Source organism: Thermobia domestica, chromosome 8, assembly GCF_964235325.1.
Source record: "Thermobia domestica chromosome 8, izTheDome1.hap1.1, whole genome shotgun sequence".
NCBI lineage: Eukaryota > Metazoa > Arthropoda > Insecta > Zygentoma > Lepismatidae > Thermobia > Thermobia domestica.
Genome location: NC_137461.1, coordinates 10,375,093 through 10,395,069, shown reverse-complemented (window position 1 = coordinate 10,395,069; position 19,977 = coordinate 10,375,093). Strand labels below are relative to the sequence as shown.

Sequence of the window (19,977 nt, the reverse complement as noted above, 5' to 3'; positions counted from 1 at the left end):
TTCCTCACATCAAAATAAGACGAAAGGTTATGTAAACTTGTGTTCGGAAGTGCATAGTTTCATAATTATAAGGTGCCGAAAACGTGAAAAAATTAAATTTAAAATGTCCATAGTTCCACTACTATAGGATCGATTGTAGTCGGCTCAAGACATCACTGAGAAACTAGAATGTGAACTTTTCCAGATATCCATCTTTCAGAACCTCCAGTACTTGCACAATCACTTTTAGAGAGGCTGTTTGGGAGCACTTGATCACTCTCCACCTACTTTTCTAAAAATTAGTGTGCAAGTAGTGGAGCATTCTTAAACATGGATATTTGGATAGTTCACATACCAGTTCCTCAGTAATGTCTTGATCTGACTGCGATAGGTCCCATAGTAGTGGAGCTATGAACTTTTAAAATTCACTTGTTTCATGCTTCTGGCACTCTATAACTCCGAACTTATTCACTTTTGAGCACAGGTGCATATGAACTTTTTTTTCTTATTTTAATGTGAAGAATATCTTCCCAAAATATTGTGGGACATTTTTGTAACACGTTGTATATAATATGATTATCATTTATACTTTCTTTACATACATTTCATGTTTTGAAAGTATAACTGTCGTAGCTATTTATACTTGAAGACCATTAAGATAAAAAAGAAGTTAGCAATTTGGCCACACAGTTACTTCTTAAAAATCCATCTAAATATTAAAACATATCAGAACTTTAGACATAAGCAGGGCTTACAAGAGAAGTTCGGGAGAAAGCACTCGCCTGCAGAGAAACTAAACATGACATTTGAAAGACCAATCCATGCTGATTACAACAAGCTAATAAAATTTCTGTACGGTTGAGAACTGTTGGAGCGATTCAACTTGGAAGTTTATATGAAGGTTTGAACTTGCTACTACTTGATCACTGGGGTTCATTCACAGACAAATAGTCCATTGCAAGTTGGATGACGGATAGCGAAGACGTAGTGGCTCAGAATATAACAAAGAACTGTACAGGATTTATATAACAATTTGATGTGTTTGGATTCCGACCAATCAAAGATTTTGGCAGGAGATTGTACATAGTATGAAACTTCATCCTTACGGTATGACATACCAAGGAAACAATCAAATAAAATTCGTGTCCATTCTAATGAATCAGTTCCGATCACCACGATACATTAGATTGTTTCTGTTTGCCTTCCACAAGGCAGGTTACCGAACAAATTACATACCTTTTGACCGACCTGTCGAATTTGCTTTTCACTTTGGTTATGCGAACTGTTCCCTTGACGGATACAACACAATTGCACACATAAAATGTTTATGGTTAAAGTAAGACTTTTGCCTGCAGCATTTCTTCATCGAACAGGAGAACAACATTGATCCATTTTTACCTCTAACCTATCATTATTGTGAACTGTATAATGACAAATTTTAACTAGCAAATCGGTTAGTTATTGTAAAACAGTTTTTTTTTCTGTTACCTCCGATAGATTTCAATTCGTTTGTCAATATTCATTGCAAATAATGTTGTACTTAACGCTTTTAAATGTGCGTATACTCATTTTTCATATAAACTTTCAAGTTGAATCTTTCTTACAGTTCTCAACCGTACAGGATTTTTTCTTACAGTTCTCAACCGTACAGGAATCTTTCTTACAGTTCTCAACCGTACAAGAATCTTTCTTACAGTTCTCAACCGTACAGAAATCTTTCTTACAGTTCTCAACCGTACAAGAATCTTTCTTACAGTTCTCAACCGTACAAGAATCTTTCTTACAGTTCTCAACAGTACAGGAATCTTTCTTACAGTTCTCAACCGTACAGAAATCTTTCTTACAGTTCTCAACCGTACAAAATTTTATTACCTTGTTGTAATTAGCATGAATTGATGCCTCAAATGGCATGCTGAGTTTCTCTGCACATGAGTGCTTTGTCTAGAACTTCGCTTATTAATATCTATATATATATATATATATATATATATATATATATATATATATATATATATATATATATATATATATGCAGAAAATATAAACAATGAAATTAATTTTGTTTTTACTGACATTCATCTATTTACATGATGTATATAATGTATAATAGAAATGCTTTTTAAACACAGGGTGTTACAAAAATTTGTAACAATGTCTTGGGAATAGACTCCTTACATCAAAATAAGGAAAAAGTTCATATGGAGTTGCGGTCGAAAGTGCATAATTTTGTACCTATAGGGTGCCGAAAACGTGGAAAAATGAAATATAAAGACATTTCATAGTTCCACTAGTATAGGACCGATTGTAGTAGGATCAAGACATCACTGAGGAACAAGGATGTGAACTATCCAAATATCCATCTTTCAGAACTTCTGGTACTTGCACAATCAGTTTAAAAAAAGGCCGTTTGGGAGTACTTCACCACTCTCCACTTACCTCTCTAAAAAAATTAGTGTGTGAGTAGTGAAGCATTCTTTAACATGGATATTTGGATAGTTCATATACCAGTTCCTCAGTAATGTCTTGACCTGACTACGATAGGTCCCATAGTAGTGGATCTATGAACTTTTAAGTTCACTTTTTTCACATTTTCGGCACCCTATAACTCCGAAACTATCCGCTTTTGAGAACAGGTTCATATGAACTTCTTTTCTTAAGAGGCTTCATCCTGGCGAAATTAAAAAACCGTTAATTTTACAGTAATTATGTGATATCTTCAAATATGTAAAAGATAATTGAAATGTGGAACAAAAGCGCCCTAGACAATATTATTTTGAGTAAGGTACCGTTATCACAAGTCACCTAGTGGCTTTCCGTTTTCAGGCGTTTAGAAACGCGAAAATAAATGCCGATTTTCAAAATGGCTCGAAATCGAAAGCAGATAAGTGAGTCGTGATAACCGTATCTCATGTTAAATGATATTGTCTAGGGCGCTCTTGTTCCACATTTCGATTATCTTTTATCTATTTGAAGATATCACATAATTACTGTAAAATTAGCGGTATTTTAATTTCGCCGGGATGAGGCCTCTTAATTTGATGTGAGAAATCTGTTTCCAAATGTAATACCCTGTATATTTACTTCTGATGGCTTGAACATAACAATGAAATTCTGTGAGCAACTTCACCACAAAACTAGCAAAATATACCTAACCATGTTTTAATATTTATATAACCATATTTTGTATTGTATAATTTCTTTATATAGCTTTTTAATTCTAATATAAAATCGAAGAAAAATGTCTTATATGCAGTAAAAATACTTCCAATTAAAATAAAATTTAATGAGGTATAATATTAGATAGTATTTTAAATACTAAATGCTTTAATACTATGACATGTTCCATATATGTTCCAGCAAATGTTCCTATATAAAATTATCAATGGATTAATTGATGATAGTACGTTTTTGAAAAGAATATGCTTTAACGCTACCCCATGTAAATTAAGCAATAGGAATCTTTTGGTAAATAAAATACCCAAAACAGTGGGATATAAAAATTCACCATTATTTGCAATGTGTGAAGCATACAACAAATTAGTAAAAAAAATATGTGATTTGGAGTTTAGTTGTAAAGTGAAAAATTATTGTAATTTGGTGGAAACTTACGTAAATTTGGAATAAATGTAAACCCCTGTCTGTAAATTGCAGCACATAATAGTAGGAGGTAATGGTAATAGGTCGCGAAACATGAATACTTATATATGTTCTCATTCTTGTGCGTGTTTGTATTTTTTATTTTTGTGTTTCTTTCTAATTTTTTTGTATTTTTTTTATTCTAGTGTTTGTTTTAAATTGATAACATAGATGTAATATTTTGTGTAAGACTCCTGTAATTGGGATTCTCCTGTTGGAGTCAGCGGATTTAAATAAATAAATAAATAAATTTCCTTCTCAAGATAGTAATTGCCATGCACATCAACACATTTTATTACAAGACATTTCCTCTTAAAATCCGTGTAGTAACACTAAATTATATAGTAAAAAATTTTGATCACTTACTTGGGCCTATTTCCGCTTCTACGTTCGGGAACTCACCTCCAGCCAATTCGTTTGGAAGAGGTTTCTTTCTCTCTTTTGTTTGCGGCATTCCAAATGGGCTCTCTGGTCCACTTGGTTCCAGGGAATCTTTGGGTGAGGGCACCAAACCAGGTCTTTGTGGCTCAGATAATATTCCTGAAGTTTCATCAGGGGCAAATGGGCCAGGCTTACCGGGTCTTACTTTGGGTCTTCCTGGTCTTCTGCCATAGGGACTAGGTCTTTTTTCTGGTTCCATTCCTGGACCTGGACCTGGTCCATATCCCATTGATGGTTCATAACCCAATGGTTGTCCTCGAGACAATGGTGGATAATAGCCACCGGGCTGTCTTGGCGGAGGAGGACCATATCCTTCTACTAATGGCTGTCCGTAGCTAGAGAGTCGTTGACGGGGAGACCCATATTGTTCTGATAGTAGAATTCCACCCATCTCGGAAATAGGCGGTGGGTACTCTCTGTCTCTACTTGTTCCATAAGGTGAAGGATAGCCTGCTTGCCTATCGTAAGGCCATGTATATTCAGGGTACTCGCTTTCCGGATAACCCATTCCTCCATAATCTAGGGCCCACTCACTTGGACCACCCATAAAATAATCTGGAGTTTCATCAAAACCTAAAGAAAGAAATAATATATTTATTTACATAATTTCATATTTACTTACATATTTTCAACAATTATACTATACCTGTACCGTGTTTATTTACATTTATTAATATATTTATACAGGGTGTGCGACATAAAATCGGTCCGCCTCATGTACAGGTAAATTGCTTGCGGGGTGATAACACTGTCTGGAAAGTTGGTTCAATTGCATTTTATCGGAAGTTGATTGCAGCAGCGTGTTCGTGCGTCAATTGTCCATATATCTAACCAAAATATGGCCCACATCAGCAACGTGTTCCGTGAAGACAGACTTGTCAGTAGAGGGCTTTGGCCCCTAATGTACCCGGATTTAACATCGTGTGATTTTTATTTATGGACACACTGAGAAACAAAGTGTACGCTGATAATCCTCACAGAATAGACGATATTAAACGAAACATTACTGGAGAAATTAAGAACATCATGCCTGCAGCATTACAGCGTGTTGGGAGTAACGTCACCAAACGTGGTCTGTGATGCCTGGATGGATATGGCCACCACTTCCAGCATCTCTTATAAACAGGTAACTGTTTAACGTTACTATTATCTATTCATTGTTAGTTCATTGTTGCTGCTAAAGTGTTACTTGAATCTCGTGCCTGAGTCGTACAGGTTTTATGTGGGACATCCTGTATTATTTTGTTTCATCTATTTTAATATGTTCATTTATTTATTTTAATGCATCATCAGACAGTTGCAAGTATTCAGTCAGTTCGTATATATTATGTATAAAAGTTTAGTTCAGTCCCTCGAGCACAGAATAAATAGACTAATAAGTGTGAAGACAAAAGCTCATCTATAGGGTAAGAAAAAGGTACGGTAAAATTTCAAGGCTGGATTCCTCATGGGTAGACAAGTAAAAAGTTTATATGACCATATGTTGAGAAATGCATCCTTACAGAGTTACGGCCATTGAGCCGTCTGACAGTGTGAAATAGTCACATTTTCAATGTGACTCAATTTAAGCCTCAATAACTCAGTTCCTAATTAAGATAGGAAGATAATTTTGGTATCAATGTCTTCCTGAAGGATGAAGCTTTCCGCAGATATACATTTTCATAGGTGAACTCAGAGACATGGGCAAGTTATCCAATGCATCCGTAATATGGGTTTCCATTAAGTCCCGATAGGTGTTTCCTGTCAGCCTCTGCGGGAGTATGTGTGGGCCTAGTAAAGTGTCACTGACAATATCGCAGCACACACTAAGAGTAAACTGTTGTTGATGTCTGCTGGGATTGATCACATGAGGACTGTCGTCCACTCAAACATATACATTATTACATTGTGGTAATTGAAGACGTATTCTCGTGTGAATTGGGCCTCATCTGTAAACACTATTGCGGATAGGAAAATGAGATTAACGGCACATTGCTGGAGATATCACTGGCAAAAGCGTACTTGCGACAGACAGTTGGCTGCTGACAAAGACTGCACTCTGCGGGCGATATGGATACAGGCCTGATATCCATATACGCGATAGGAAGATAATTTTGGTATCGATGACGTACACGCCTTATTTGCAAGTGTTTTACACGTAGTTTATCCTTGAGAAAGACATCGATACCAAAATTAGCTTATCAGGAGCAGAACTATTGAGTTTTAAATTGAGTCACATTGAGGGGCGTCCAGAATGTGACTATTACACACCATCAGGTGGCTCAATGGCCGTAACTCTGTAACGATGCATTTCCCGATATGGTCATATGATTTTTTTTTTTATCTTGTCTACCCATAAGGAATCCACCCATGAAATTTTGCATTGCCTTTTTGCTACAGCCTGTGTATTGAGAAATACTACATGATTCACTCTACAAATTCTTCTGTAAAATTTCTATAAATAGCTCATACTTTTTTTTTTTGCATCTAATTCACTTGCTTTGAAATTGCTTAAAAACATCGGCAATTGACAACCTGCTTGAATAAAACCACACTTTTGTTCTGATATGGATGATTGTGTATGGTTTGCAATATGTTTATATAAAAGAGGTAAACATAAACATATTTACTAAAGTATTAAATATCGATACATGTCTACAGTGGCGTATTTAATGGAGGCTTCCGGGCTTAAGCCCCTACCCCCGAAATTTTATTTACTACGAGGCCTGTCTAAAAAGTATCCGACCTTCATTTTTTCCACGCAAAGTAGTGATTCTCAGGCGGCGCCATCGTGCACGGTGGAAGGAGGAACCTTAATGCGCATGCTTGAATTTTTTCACCGCGTTCGCGTGTGCCAGTCGTGAGCTGGTGGTCGCGAAGTGAGGTGCTGTTGGTAGTGTTCGTCGGATTTAGTGTTTCTCGCAAAATGACTGAACGAATTGAGCAAAGATACTGCATCAAATTCTGTCAAAGGCTGGGTGATTCTCAAAGCCAAACAATTCGTAAGATTCAGCAGGTGTTTGGAGAAGATGCGATGGGTGTAACACAAATTAAACAATGGTTCAACCGATTCAAAGATGGCCGCACATCAGTCGATAGTGAGCAGCGAAGCGGCAGGCCCCAAACTGCTCGGAATGCAGCTGTTGTTGAGCGGGTGCGAAATTTGGTGATGGCAGATCGCCGTTTGACAGTACGGGAGATTGCAGAAGATGTTGGAGTGAGTAAAGATTCTGCACATGCAATTTTGCGTGACGATTTGAATATGAAACGAGTGGCTGCTAAATTTGTACCCAAGTTGTTGTCTCAGGAACAAAAAGACACCCGTTTTGACGTTGCACAGGACCTTCTGGACACCACCAACACTGATCCTGGGTATGTGAATTCCGTGATAACTGGAGATGAGTCATGGGTGTACGGGTACGACCCAGGAACAAAACAACAATCGTCTCAATGGAAGCATCCCGATTCTCCAAGGCCGAAGAAAGCGCGGCAGGTGCGAAGCAAAATCAAGGTGTTGCTGACTGTTTTCTTCGATGCCCGTGGAATTGTGCATCACGAGTACGCACCGGAAGGACAGTGACAAAGGAGTACTATCAAGATGTTCTCAGGCGACTCCGTGACGCAGTCCGGCGCAAAAGACCAGACATGTGGACAGCGAAGAACTGGCACGTCCATCATGACAACGCCCCAGCACATTCATCCCAATTGATCCACACGTTCTTAGCCAAACATGGAATTACAACCGTTCGCCAACCTCCCTACTCTCCAGACCTGGCTCCTTGTGACTTCTGGTTGTTTCCAAAATTGAAGACGCCTCTGAAGGGATCCCGTTTTGGGAGTAGAGAAGACATAATGCGGAACACGACGACGGAGCTGAACAACATTCCAAAAGAAGACTTCCAGCGGTGTTTCCAGCAGTGGAAGGATCGGTGGGCTAAGTGTGTGGAAGCACAAGGGGCCTACTTTGAAGGGGATTAGGGTCCCAAATCTGTCAGGTATTCGCAACTATTTTTCTGGCCAAAGGTCGGATACTTTTTAGACAGCCCTCGTATGTTAAAGTAAATGAAATATCTTGCAGAATTTTCACATTTCCGGGACTAAAGTTAACAAAGCCCCCACCCTCGAAACTAAATCGTAAATACTCCACTTCAAGTCTGTAATTTCGAAACTTCTAAGCCATATTAGAGTTAAAATTGTTTTGGTTATAAAATGCACGTTAACCACACCATTGTCATCAAACTAAAATTTGGTTATTTTTAATTATACTGCAAAGTCAAAGTATCAAAATTACAAACGTCTAAATTACTTTTTTTTTCTTTGCACGGCGCAATTCTATGCCTGAATTTCTACATAGATAAAAAGAAATTTTAAATATGAATTCGTTACGTACATGAAAATTTATTGCCATACTTATAAAAATATTAAAATGCTTGTGAATATGATGTCCACTCCAATTATGATATTACTACCTTACAATATACTGCATTCTTATATTCAATTATGTGAAATAGGTAATACCATTCACAGAGAAATTATCAAGGTAAACATGCATTTTCTTTTATGATTCTGTTATCTACTAACGAACTGAAGCGTAATGCAAGATCGAAGCGTTCTACAAAATAAAGTTCCTCTATTGCAAGCAATATGATAGGAAGAAATTAAGTACAAAACCAGGGAATGCACCTTATGTATATTTTAATAAAGTTTTACACTTATTACTAGGCAGCCCTAATAATAATTCTTACACACCTACGTATTTTTCTTTTTTAAAAAAATACCACTTGATGAGTTACAATCAAGCTCGAAAAGCTATATTGAATACTTCGAACAAATAGATAGTGAGTGCTGTTTATTGTCATCTGACGAATATATAGAGTCAACAAGCTGTATATTGTCAATATATATACAGGGTGGTAGGTAACTCCACCGACAAACTTTGGGAGGTGATTCCTTATATGAAATGAAAGAAAAAAGTTCTAATAAACATAGGTTGAAAAACGTCTCATTTCAGAGTTATGAACCGCCGAAAATTCGAAAAATCATGTTTCGAAACGCCCTGCCTTAGAAACTATAGGACCTATAACAAGCGGTTTAAGGAATTACACAGGAACTAGTATGCGAACTATCTAAATATCCATGTTTTACCATCCTCCGTTATCGGCAAAACGAACGCGTTCTTAGTACTTAAAGGGGTATCTCTATACTTCAATTTCCTTTTTACAGTTCGTTATTAGTACTTAAAGGGGTATCTCTATTTTTCAATTTCCTTTTTACAGTTCGTTTCGCCAATAACGGATGATGGTAAAACATGGATATTTAGATAGTTCACATACTAGTTCCTGTGTAATTCCTTAAACCGCTTGCGATCTGTCCTGTAGTTTCTAAGGCAGAGCGTTTCGAAACGTGAATTTTCGGCGGCTCATAACTCTAAAAGGAGAAGTTTCTCGTCCTATGTTTATTAGAACTTTTTTCTTTCATTTCATAGAAGGAATCACCTCCCAAAGTTTGTCGGTAGAGTTACCTACCACTCTGTATATATATAGGATGTTTCAAAACAACACCGACAACCTTTGGGAGGTGATTCCTGACCCTAGATAACACAAAAAGTACAGACCAACCTGGGTGCACAAATCCTTCCTTTCAGAGTTATAGGCTGCCGAAAACATGAAAAAATGAACTTTAAAGATGCATAGCTCCAAAACTATGAGACCTACCGTAGTCGGGTCAAGACTTCACTTAGGAACTAATGCATGCGCTACTCAAAAATATGTGTTTCAGAATCCTAAGGTACTCACGCAACGAATTTTATAGAGGGAGTTTGGCTACGGGCAAATAATTTGAAGTACTCACTAACTACCTCTATAAAAATTGTTGTGGAAGTGCCGCAAGATTCTGAAACATTGATATTTGGATAGGGCACATACTAGTTCCTATGTGAAGTCTTGACCCGACTACAGTAGGTCCCATAGTATTGGAGCTATGGACCTTTAAAGTTCATTTTTTCATGTTTTTGGCAGCCTATAATTCCGAAAGGAAGCATTTGTGCACCCAGGTCGACATATACTTTTCGACTTATCTTGGCGTCAGGAGTCAGCTCCTAAACGTTGTCGGTGTTGTTTTGAAACACCCCATATATATGGCACACGCGGTGGAAGACTGTTCGAAGTCAAAAATTACATATTTGTGGAAACATGACTTTAAAATGTTATTGTACTCAAATCGCTCTCTGAAATACTGGTATTTCTGCCATCTAAGTGTTAATTTGTTTAGTTACGTTTCTGCAAAAATACCACACGTAGAGGCAGCTTCTCTCTCTCTGTCTCTCTCTCTCTCTATTCTCTTTTGAGCGATGGTAACTCAAAATTTTCATTTTTTTTTAAATTGTAATCATCGGGTGTGCGATATACTGACTGAGCAAAACTCATGGGATAGCAGGTCACTGATTCACGGATGGACACCACGTGTGCTCAAAGCGAACAGCAGGGCTACGCGACGGCTTCAGTTGTGTCTAAGACGTTAAGGGAACTGGCTGTGTGAGTGTGTAGCAAATCACGTTCTGCTAACAAGTTGTTTGAGAGAGACCAGATTGCGAGGAAACATATATGCATGGGAGAATATATATAGGGTCTACAATTGGCAGTGTGAAGTGCATTAGTGTGCGTCTATCAATACTCATATACATTCTAAACTTCATCTTCTCATTGTTCAGCCATCTTTTTATAGATTTGGATGAAACAAAGACTGTGTAGGAGCTTATTTAACACGATTCTTATATATATAGTGGCGGATCCAGGATATGATCAAGGGAGGGGCTAAACCATAATTTGCCGTTTTATCCAGTGTAAAGCAGAATTGAAGCCCATTCTATCCAGCGTAAACCCGAGCGTCAAGGGGGGGCTGTAGCCCCTTAGCCGCTTGGATCCGCCCTTGTATATATATATATAAATGATTGAAATGGCCGATTTTGGTGCCGAATCCATAGCTTTCGGGGTCACTCAGATCAACAGTTACACTTTCGATGGCATTTAAATCCAAATCCAGTCCCGCAACTTGGGGGAAGAGGAGGTTGATATATATTAAAATCATCAAAAGTGACCGATATTAGTGTCAAATCCATAGTTTTCGGGCTCGCTAAGATGAGCAATGACACTTCCGATGCCGCTTAAATCCAAATTCAGCCCACAATAATAATACTTAATTCTTATTTATATAGATTACTTATTACTTTCTGATTTTTCATTATATTTTCCTTGTTCTTATCGATTTGAGAGCGCTTAAGTAATAGTAAAAAGTGACTGACTAACGGAACATGTTACTAATTTTTCTTATTTTAACCCAGCGAAGCGCAAGTAACGAAACAGATTTTTGCAATACCGATTTACAATATTAATTTTTAAAAAGAGATAATCCTAGTTACTCCGATATACTAATTCATGAAAAAAAGAAAGTGCCAGAAATGTTGAAATTATTAAGCAATTAAGCAATTATATTGTATAGAAATAATAAGTTTTCATTTTTGAAAAGTAAATGTGTTACTTTGTAAGTTTATATTGAAACAATGCGTGTGTAGAAATTCTTTATAGGTAATACTTGATCACTATCTATGAGTGGTTATTATGTTTAGTACAAATGAGCACGAGTGTTCCGTTTTGTGCTGAATGTTCTTATAGATAAAAGGATTACTCACCTTCTTCATCAATGAACGCAGATCCACCTATAGCAATTGGAGTTGGTAGGGAAATAGTACCTGGAAGTATAATCAGAATCATTAGAATACTAAATGGATAAAATTCAAATATTGTATTTAAAAATCAAAAGATAAAAATTTTCTTCCACCCGAATAATTATCTTAGATCAACACTTTAAAATCATTATTATCATAATCATTTTTGCATTACTGCAACTTCCAACGTTTCTTACCTATTTACGTTTCTTAGAACGATGTTTCAAAGTAAATGATGTACCATATATATATATATATATATATATATATATATATATATATATATATATATATATATATGAGGAGCGTCTAATAAGTTATTTACGTAGAAAGAGGGGGGGCGAAGCATAATGACATGCACGCCAAGGCCACTACAGGGAACCTCAATGTGCAATTTGAAGTCAGTAGGACCAAAGCAGTGGCCATGAGCAAAGTATTTGTGTTACGCTACATAGCAAATATTTGTGCATACGCCTCGGAAGATTCACAGGCTGCCATTGCTGACTGTGGTTTCCGAATGTTGAATCATCCTCCTTGCAATCCGGACATGGCCCCTAGTGGCTATATTCCCCTCCGACACCTGAAGAAACACCTGTGGGGACAACATTTTTCATCGGACAACAAGGCCCAACTGGCTGTTTGACAATGGTTTGCAGGCCACAGCAAAGTCCTTTTCTCTCTGGGATTTCTTCACTGCCCACAAAGTGACAACGGTGCATAGATCTCCATGGGGACTACATCAAAAAACAGTGATAAGTAGGTGATAGATATAGATATAGATATGTACTAGATAGATATATAGATAGATAAATCTCGTACATAGATAGATAGATATAATTTTATAAAGTTTCATTGCTGTGATTGCTATATTAAAACTTAACCTATCAAATAATATAAGTTCGGACGTAGTCCAAACTTGTACTGTATGTGACAGATTTTTCCCCTTAGTTTCATTTATTTACGAAAAAGAGATACTTGTATTGGTTGATTTTAAAATAAAAGGATTTGAAACAAGAACATTGAAAATTCTAATTCTAATTATTCCACAATCTCAAAGTTTATGAGCCATTTTGCATTGAAATTCAATAGATATTTTGGTGGTTAATTGTCTGAATAGTTGAGGATATATCTCGAAAGTTGGAAGTGAGTTGGCTGAATGGTTTTAGAAGATTTGCTACAATTTATATTCTATTTTCAAAGTGGCAACAAGGTTAAGATGATAGCAAGTTATCTAAGTTAGTTAAGATGGAACATTTTATTTAACAAATGGGCTTCCTATATCAAATAAAACAATAAATATTGCTAATTATAACAAATTATATACACCGTATTATTTCAACAAGATGATTTTAACTAAAAACTTACAGATAAAACTTTTTTATAGAAACATTATTAATTACAAAATAAATTACACTAAAACAGTTGAAGTACCACTAATCTAAAATTACTAATTTTCGACAATGTACTAAATAAACATATTAATTACAAAAATATCTTGTTTAAACACTATTTGTGGAGGATGGAAATGTTAAATATTCTTATTATACTTGAATTAAAGGGAACACTTAGAATAAATATTTTCGACAGTATTCACATCACCACGTCTTTGTTTGTAGTTAAGTTTTGTCTTATCGACTCAACATAACTCTATTATGTTATTATTTTCGATTCTATTTTTAGAGTTAGAAACCAAGTTTTAAGGAGTTATGCAGAATATCTCCTTCCAACGAGTTTGTTTCTCGTTAAAACTAATCTATCCTAAAATTATCTTATGAATTTTCAGGTACTGTACAAGAAGATAGTCAGAATTCATTACCTTTCTCATGTTGTTTCAATTTAGGCATAACTGGTTTCTTTCCACCACCTGGGCTGAGTTCTGGAAAAAAGAAATATTATATGATGTGTTTTTTTATTTTCGATTATCGAGCTGAATCGTTTATGTTAGTTTACATGATCATTATTGTCTATTATTACTAGCAAAGATAACTTTTCCCCTCCCTTCATACTTAAGCATTCCATTTATGTAACAAGAAAAAATTGAAGGAGAAATAATTGAAGAATTCTCATAAGCAACAGTCAGAGAGATAGTCATAAGCAACAAAAAGCAATGCTTTCGAGTTGATTATACCTTTGTAACATACAAGCAATCCTTTTCGTGTACAGCGTGATAAGTTTTAGTTTTTCTTACTAAATGTTAGTATAATACAGAGCGATTTTCCTGACCTGGTTGTGTAGTGCCAATCTGTGTAAAGCCCTTTTCACATGGACCTGAACTGAGGCCTCAATCCAGGTTACAACTTAACAGTGTTGCTTAACTCAAACTTCCATGCAATTTCTTTTATCCTGAGGTGATGTAGGGGTTTCAGACGATCCTTAAAACTAGGTAGGTTTTACCAGCAGAGCCTCTCGTGGCCACTGCATTAAACAAAACAAAAAAAACTTTAAAAATGTGTTACGTACAGGACAATCATCTGTCGTAATTGTAAATATTGTTTTTCTATTTCGGAATATGGGTTCATCCGCAATATGACTTAGCCAAATATGTAAATGGGGCATTATCAGGCGTGGAAAGCTAAAATAAAGGAGGAAGAACAATTTTCTAGTTATGGTACTGAAGGTATCCGCTCAGCTCTCTACTCACATATCCAGTAAAGTAAACGTATATCGCGCCGGGAACCCATCTCATGCATTGCATCCGGACTTTTTCTATTGCGCCAGCATTCTTGAACCGTATCCTAAAATTGCACGAAGGCCACACAATACTGATGACAATTAACTCTCAGTACTTTGCATAATACTAATCTACTACAAATTTTCAAAAAAAAATTACTTAAATCTTAAGCTTCTTCAACAGCCCATACTTCCAATTTTCAAAATTCCATTTATCCATAATTTTCCTTCTTCCTCCTTCTTTTCTTTTATAACTTCAACAAAATAAATTTCCAAATCAGTCATTACTCTCCTTCTCACGTCACTTCAATTCTGTTACTTCTATATTTCAACTTTTATAATGGCATTTCCCATTATTTGCATACTTCTATAAAAGTTTCTCTAAAAAGTGTACGTAGTTTATTATTTTCAAGCCAGTCAGAATGAAATATGTTAAATATATGTATATGTGTAATGAAACCCATTTTCCCATTATCCCATTAAATTCGCGTTTTTCTTCCCACCCTATATCCCAATGGTTTAATTTTTTTAAGCGTTTGGCAACCCTGTCTCTTGTTTGTTTTTTGTTTGGCTCATAAATTTTATGGATAATATATATATGAGCAGTTTGTGTACTTTTTGGTAACAAAGCACCCTGAGCAATGTGAGTTTTTTTTTTCTCAAATAATTGGGATTTACTATCGGTAAGTACATATTATTTGAGTTTACTGCAGTTTGCATAAAAACACATTTTTGCATATTTTTTATCATAGACAAATTCCGTGTTGGGGCTTTTTATATGATTGTGGCAGGACATTTTCCCTTTCACCAGAAGTTGTTTACAATGATTTGAAAGGCTGATGAAATACCTTGCTTCTAAAGAATATTGCTATTGCCTTTTTTATGTTTAAAAAGTGAATTTTAAAGTTTTAATTATACTCAAATAAAATTTTTAATTTATATTAAACAATACACTATTGTCTATGTGAAGTCTACTGCAGAAGATTTAGGTAAAAAACATCCTATGTCCATCAGCCGCAAATTTTACTTGGCTGAAATACCTGGTATTCCTAATATTAATATCATCGGTAGAAATATGCTTAAACTTATTTTTCAATCAGGTCAGGACGCCAATTAAATTCCTGGATCATGACATTCTTCAACATAATAAATGGGAGGCATATATCCCTAATCATGTTTTGTACACTACTGGCATTATCAAAGACGTTGATACAGACATTATAATGGATGACCTATTAAAAGATATTAAATTTGATTTCCCGATTACCACTCCGCGTAGAATCTTTTGTTATGATCCCACAAAAGGTCGGCAGCCTACTCACTCGGTTGTCCTAGCCTTTGATTCCCAAACTTTACCTAAAGATATTAAAATTTATTATCTATCAGTTCCAGTTGAAACATACATTCCAAGCATCCGTCAATGCAAAAATGGCTGCTGGAAATGCGGACATATTGCCAATTCCTATAAATTAAAACATAAATTATGTAAAAATTGTGGCTCTAATCATGCTGATGGTACTGGACCTTGTGCTCGTAACCTTCATTGTATTAACTGTGGTGCGTCACATGCCGCGGATTATGAACAGTGTGCGATACGACAACGTCTCTCGTTCAATGAAGCAAATAAACTTGTTATCAAGGTCCCCACAATAGCTTCACATACTCCGTCCTTCTCCACCATACTGCAGGATCCTTCTACCATACCTAAGGACTATACTAATCTTCCTTCATCTCATCTCTCAGCTGGTGATAAAGTGTCTACCACACACATGAAAAAAAAAATGCTTTAACCTCTGATCTTGATACATGGAAGAAAGAGAAGAAGCTTGGATCATCCGCCGTGATCTTCTGTAACATGGGCTTTTTCCTTTCCTGCTCCGCATTTCTGACCTTCTTTGTCCACTGTTACGCCATCTCGTCTCAAGAAGGATAAGCCGTTTCAGTTCGACTTACCACAATCTTATAAAACAAGAAATAAGCTGGATTCAAGGCTCACTTCAGTTAAAGCGTCTAATTTCATCTTGCTGGACCCTCAGGAGCCTCGTGCTCCTCAAAACCCTCCTAAGACCTCAGCCGACACTCGACCCTCTTCCATTTGCAGTGACCACCCTAATTTTACTTCTTCCACTCTTACATCTGCTACGAATATTAACTTTACACCTCTGAAACGTACATCTTCTTCACCACAATTACCTCCTAAACATACTGAAGCATTGAAGAAATTGTTGACTACTATATTACTTTCCCAAAATATAGACACTTCCCATACTTTCTTGGAGAATCTGGTTACACAAATCTACAATACCTTAAATCTTTCATAGATACCCAGTATGGAAGTTAACGAATTTCGTCCAATGCAATGCTCAAAGCGTCTATAACAAATTATACTTTCTATATAATCTTATCACCTCTTTCGCTCCTGATATCATCATATTGCAGTAAACTTGGTTTCAAAACGAACATGCCTTTCCGTCTCAAGAATTATCATATTGTAGCACAAAACCGAGCAGATGGATATGGTGTTATTGCCTTCTGTATCAAAATGAATCTCTTTTACATCGCCAATCATCTTTCCATCCCGTGTCAGGATCCTGATATCCAACTTTTCTCTTTAAATTTCAAAATCTCAACTTCCTGAATATCTACATACCTCCATATATTGTTCCTCATGCAGACTTTTGGGAAGCTATTTTTCTTTTATTCATCAGTTTGATTACATAACTGGAGATACTAATACCAAATGCCAGTTATTTGGAAGTTCTAGAAATAATAATGCAGGAAACAAACTTCTCCGAGCATTACCTGCTTCTCACTACATTGTAATGAATTATGGCACTCCCACACACATTTCCCAGCACGAGACGAGTGTTCCGGACATAATTCTTGTGCAAAATACGTATTATATCCATACTACCTTGTCTGCATATTTTGATCCGGGAGGAAGTGATCATTATCCTATCTTATTCTCCACTCATCCGATAGCCATCACATCTCCTTTTCATGATCCTATTGCAAATGATTTCATATCGAAATTACAATCCATTACCTTTCATCTCGATTGTTATATCTATCAACATGCTATCGAAGATTCTTGTCACCTTATCAATAAAGAGTCTCTTTCTGTCAATACCATACATAGTTATATCAAACACGCTGTATCAGCGTCGAAGACAACTTCCACTACCTCTCCACCTCGGAAACTTCCGTACCTCTACATCTCATCATCCATATTGCTGGAATACCGAATGTCAAAAGCAGTCAATAAATTTCTGAAATTATTTTTCAAGACCAGAACAAAAGACGATTTTCTTCATTACCACAAATGTAAAGCCATTGTTAAAAGGATCAACTTACATTACAAAAGGAAATGCTGGGAACGCTTTTTGTAATAATCTTTCCTATCTCACTCCCAAATATAAGATTTGGAATTTCTTCAAGCACCAAATTTATCTTTGAAAAATGCTCTAATTGAGGAAACTGATATGATTCCTATTGATTTACAAATCTTCAAATTGGTTGAAACTTTTGTTTTGTCACGAATGGCAAAAAGGAAGAATCCTCTTAAAGCATAGCTTCATCAGATTAAACACATATTGGAAAACAGACATCAGAAGGTGCCGTATAGAAATAACTCACCATGGCTAGTCAGAGCGTTCTTTAAAGATGTACAAAGGAATGATCTTACAATCTCCATCATTGCCGTATTACATATTTCATTATACAACAAGTTTGGTGCAAATAAAGACCATTCTTCCCCATTACATCTCTTCTTCGACTCCAAGACATTTACCAAATATCAATAATTACATTTGGCAGTCTTGTGTAGATCAGTTATCTTCGAATTGTATGCTTGTTTTTACAGATACATCTAAATACATACATCAGAATGTCGGGGCAGCAGTTGTTGTTCCTACTCTTCATATTACCAAAAAATTTCCTCAATATTTTACCATTTTCGAAGAGGCCTTTGCCATTCGGCAAACTCTTTCATTAATCAAAAAATTATAACTTTCCGATGCCTGTATCTGCTCTGAAGCTCTCAGTGTCCTTAATGCTTTGAGACACACCCATTGGAATGTTAAAACTACTTGGCTTCTTTTAAATATAAAAATTTTCATATCATCAACTTCACGAACAAGGATATATTATACACTTTTTACACACGAATCGCATCCTAATATCAAATTCCATTTTGATACCGACCTAGCTGCAAAGTCTGCATGCACTGATGGTCAACCAGCTTTTATTAAAGTTAGTCACTTAAACTTCACTCCCATCATCAAACGAAATCAAGTCCAGACGTTACATGCTTGGAAATCCGAAAATGGGCTCGGACACTATTGGCAAATCATGTCTCTCTCTCTCTCAACCCAAAGCATGGCTTACTATACATAATTGGTCTCGATACACAGACATTCTATTCTATTCTACCGTCTTCTCTCCAACACCGCCTTAACGCCTTATAAATTATATCAAATACATAAATCGGCTACATCCTTATGTTGGTGTCAGCGTGATGTTAGATCTTTAAATCATTTAATTTTTGTTTGCGAACAATTTACTAAAGGCAGACCTTAATATAATCAACAAACTCTACAGAGCACTTGGTTATGGACCTTTTTCTGTCGCACAAATTTTAGCTACGACCTCTTGGACTCTCATCCAATTATTGATTGAATCTTTACAGATAAATGGTATCCCTCTCTAATGCTGCCAAACTAAACGCACATATACTCTTCATTTCTACTTGGATACCATTAAAAAAAAAAAAAAAAATCACTTGCAGGCATTTGATGATATATCTAGCGAAAGTACTTTTGGATAGCGACATACCGACTTCGCCTATGATTTGTTTCTTCCCAATTTGACTTCTTACGCTTATCGAAATACAAAAGGCAAGACCATCAATGAATACAAAAGAAACTGATTCAATCCTTAGCGAAAACACTCATGGTATTGCAAGACAATCTTCGTGATCTACATATGTCCCGTTATGCATCACTCTCATCACCAGAGAACTGTCTATAATTCACATGACATTTTCCATCTCCCCACCAGGACAATCTTCAAGATCATTACTTACATAGTTTTCTAAGTTCAACCATTCTTTCGAGGACTCGTCTTCAGCGCACGCAACATCTACTTTCTTCAAGAATTTCTACTGGACGCAAGGAGTTACAAATGTACATTATGCAATGCCTTTAACAGAGATTTATCTATTTTTTATCTTTTAATTATTCCAGGGTCATAGCGGACTTAGCTACTACGGCGCTGCATCTCCTCCTTTGTATAATCTCTGTGTGAAGTTACCAGAACAAGAAACCCGATTTCAAACCCTTACAACTGTATCACTACGAAAGGTGGAAATATCCGAAACGTATATGAAATTGTATGCGTTCTAGTATGTAGTACTTCCTTGTTTGACACTAACAGCAGTACAGCATAACAAATCATGTGAAACTAGCACACTGAACAGTATAATGTGCAGTACTGATATAGTTTGTTTACAGCAGACTCCTAGGATATTCCGAGCAACCTGTAGTAGTCAA

At 36.2% G+C, this 19,977-nt stretch overlaps 1 protein-coding gene across 1 annotated transcript in view; it reads right to left on the bottom strand.

Annotated features, from left to right (window-relative positions):
* The window catches only part of LOC145692684 (uncharacterized), a 279,895-nt gene that overhangs the window by 161,741 nt on the left and 98,177 nt on the right, over window positions 1–19,977 (bottom strand). The window contains exons 24-26 of the mRNA XM_081768066.1: window positions 13,575–13,634; window positions 11,723–11,782; window positions 3,982–4,629 (exon numbers count right to left, since the gene is read on the bottom strand). Of these exons, the coding sequence (XP_081624192.1) occupies window positions 3,982–4,629; window positions 11,723–11,782; window positions 13,575–13,634 (768 nt within the window). The remainder of the gene's footprint in view (window positions 1–3,981; window positions 4,630–11,722; window positions 11,783–13,574; window positions 13,635–19,977) is intronic.